We start from the raw sequence: 3399 nt of genomic DNA on the forward strand, positions 1-3399 counted from the left end.
ATGTATTTAACACTTCATATTTATTATTCAACATAATGGTTATTTGCTTTCTATAACTTTTTTTTTTTTAAATAAAAAATAGGATGCATCAATTTTTTGAGCAAAAATTGCAAATTCTGGTGCGTAAAATTATTTAATATAAACCCCTGCTATTGTTAATGGTTAGTATTTTTTTATTCACTGTAAGAAAAAATAAAAAGTAATTTATAAAGAATATTACTGAAATAAATTTGTTTTCCCTCGTTTGCACCACTTTGATATTACAAATTTGAATGGTTCTGGCAAATTTGAATGCAAAAGACTCATAATAAAACAAAAGGGAAGTTTTCAATTTCTCAAACTCACAAACATTTATTATTCTCGATATTACAACAAAAAAAAGAACTGACCTATGAACATTTAGGTGCTCAGCTATAGGCAACACATGACAAACGTTTCACAGATTCAACTGTAAATATTGGGAGGAAAGAACAGTTAAAAAGGCTGAGAGAGTCAATCACGCAACCTATATGTGTCCACTAACAACATGAAAAGATATTGCCACAACTTCACCTTGTAAAAGGGGACTAAGGGGGGAATAAGGGTGAAATTTATTTTTCTATAAATTCAGAATCCCCATTTTGTCTTAATGTGCTTCCTAAGTAAAACCTGAGTTTGCCGTCTCTTATCTATACCAACAACAATAGTGCCACTATCTTACAATAAACACAATAATAAAATTCTCAGTTATATTTATAAAAATGGAAATTAGCCCCACCTTTAACTTATGTTAAAATATCAGCTTCTTTTTATTTTTATTTATAAGTCCTACCAGCTGATAATTGGAGGCCGCAGACCTGCAGGCCTGCGTTGTGTTTGTTTTTAAGATCTTTCTGTGAGTTTTCTGTCTCTCAGTGTTATGCACATTATTTACATCACATAAATAAAGTCTCCTCTCACATTGTTAGGAAAAGCCCAAAACAAACTCTCTCCCTCTCTCTTTCTGCAGCAAAAATGTTCATCCTACCTTCACATAGGACGACGTCACAATTATTATTTCTTAGTCACTTTTTTTCTGTCTTTAGAAAGGACAAGTGTTCAAGTTGTTGTTTTTGTTGGGAAAAGTCTGAACCTGTGGAGATGCTTGGAATAAGGGGTCTTGGGAAAGGTTGAGGTGGTTGGAAGCGGAGGCCAGCGCTGGGGTGAGCATGGCCAGGATCTGAGCCTGGCTGCTGCTCTGCGCGCTGTAGGAAGAGCCGCTGGAGTTGGCCGCTCCTATGATGTTGTCGATGGAGAAGGAGGGTCGACTGGCTGTAGAGCTGGCGTCCGTCTTTAGGGGCGGCAGGGATGGGCTGAGCTGAGGGTAAAAGGGCTTCCTCAGGTCGGCCCCTAGAAGGGAGGGCAGGTGATGCGGCGCGGGGAATATGGATGCAGGTGAGGGCAAGGTGCAGGGGGTGTTGGGGAATGGGAAGGACCCCCCCGCGTGGTGCGGGTGGAAAGGGTTGTGGGCTGCGTGGAAGTTCTGCAGCTGGAGTCCGTAGTTGTATCCGTACGGGCCGTATCCGAACCCGGGCAGAAAGCCACCGGAGTCCCTGAGGATTTCGTTGCTTTGGTGCCTCTTGAAGCGCTTCCTCCTGCGCAAGAAACTCCCGTTGTCGAACATGTCCGCGGAGTCCGGGTCCAGGGTCCAGTAGTTGCCCTTTCCTGGGTTCCCGGGCTCCCGTGGGATTTTCACGAAGCAGTCGTTCAGGGAAAGGTTGTGGCGAATGGAGTTCTGCCACGCAGGGAATTTCTCCCGGTAGTAAGGGAATCTGTTGCTGATAAACTCACAGATCTCGCTGAGGGTGAGGCGTTTCTTTGGGCTCTGCAGGATGGCCATGGTGATCAGAGCGATGTAAGAGTAGGGAGGCTTCACAAGTGCGCTTTTTCTGGGTTTGTCCCCAATGACGGTCCCAGGCTCCGCGCTGGAGGGGCAGTCAGAGCTGCTGAGCCCCGGAGAGGAAGCCCTCTCTGCTGCGCTCTGCGAGTAATTATCGTCCGAGTCATTGTCCAAGTTAAACTCGTGCTGAAGGTATTTCCCATCTCTTCCAACGGATATGTCCCCGCCGACCACATCAATGTCTACATCTTCGGACAAAGCAGAGCTGTCGGACATATCCGTCCCTAAAGTCATCCTCGGAGGCTCGATCACTCTTTCCAAGATTTCTTCCCTTTTCTTCTTCCCTTGGAGCGCAAAGGGAGCTCACACCCCCTCCCTTTCTCCCTCTCAACAATCTCTTTTTAGGGGAGTGTTATCGCAAACTGGTCAATGCACACATTCTTACAGCAGAAAAGAAACAGAGAACTAATTAAAACCTAGGGATGTCGAGGTCTCTTTAGCATCCAAGGCTGGTTTATAAAAGGAAAAAATGAGAAATCGGAGGCAAGCGCATAAATAAAATAAAAAGTCAGCCAAAGATATAGTCACCGCAAGTTTTCTTCAGATGCGAAGAACTTCTGTGTATCCAAATGACTTTCCTAACCAGGTTTTACACTCGAGATTGGGAAGGTATCCAGCCGGACTGTCATACTATCACCCTTTGCTTTCAAATGGTATTTATAGGAGCACGCTGATCACGTGGTCTTTGAGTCACACTTACCAGGAACTGGCTTAATTTCTTTCTTTTTTTCTTTTCTCAAAAACGCAATATTTTTGATTTTTTTTTAACATATATGGCGAATTTCTCTTCATTTTATCTTATTTCTACTGTTAAACCATGATTTAAAAAAAAAAAAAAAAAAAGAGGCAGATCAATAGTGAAATTACACGCTGTTATATATGGATATGGATTAAATTCAGTGTACAAAGCTCTAAAACTTAAGTGCGACAAATTAAGTTAAATGAAAAAGGCTTTATTGACATCTGCATTGATTTTGTGGCCTCTTTAGGCTTACAGAAATACGAGCATGTGAGATTTGGACTTTCTGACGTTGCTTAACAGCGGAATAAAAAAAAAGGAATCCAAATATACGTAAAGTAAATTAAATTAGTTTAAAGTCATGAATTAAATTGTTCTTTTTCAGGACCTAGGTCTATATTGTTTTAGTGAAAAAAGAAAAAAATATATCATATTGACATATAAGCACAAAAACAATTATAATCTTCATTCTTATTAATAGTAGCAGGCATGTTTTCTTTTTTTTTCTTCTTATTATTATTGCATAATTATACTTTTTTTTCGCACCATACCTAAAATAGGATGTGTTCAATACTTCATACATACATCTCTCTCCTATTTTTTTTCTTACTCGTAGATGTTTAGAACTTGCTAGAAAACACGCAGTGCTTGAGAAAATTGCAATTTGTCTTGTCCCAACTTTCATTATTATTATTATTATTATTATTATTATTATTATTATTATTATTATTATTATTATTAT

General features: G+C 40.0%; 1 protein-coding gene across 1 annotated transcript; it reads right to left on the reverse strand.

Annotated features, from left to right (window-relative positions):
- Positions 1-203: 203 nt before the first annotated feature.
- LOC107085694 (forkhead box protein D2-like) lies at positions 204-2540 on the reverse strand. The gene has a single exon (XM_015376178.1). The coding sequence runs from the start codon at positions 2150-2152 to the stop codon at positions 1061-1063; it is 1092 nt and encodes a 363-aa protein (XP_015231664.1). The 5' UTR covers positions 2153-2540; the 3' UTR covers positions 204-1060.
- Between the last annotated feature and the right edge of the window lie 859 nt (positions 2541-3399).

This window comes from Cyprinodon variegatus, unplaced genomic scaffold (genome assembly GCF_000732505.1).
Source record: "Cyprinodon variegatus isolate N-32 unplaced genomic scaffold, C_variegatus-1.0 Scaffold131, whole genome shotgun sequence".
Lineage (NCBI taxonomy): Eukaryota > Metazoa > Chordata > Actinopteri > Cyprinodontiformes > Cyprinodontidae > Cyprinodon > Cyprinodon variegatus.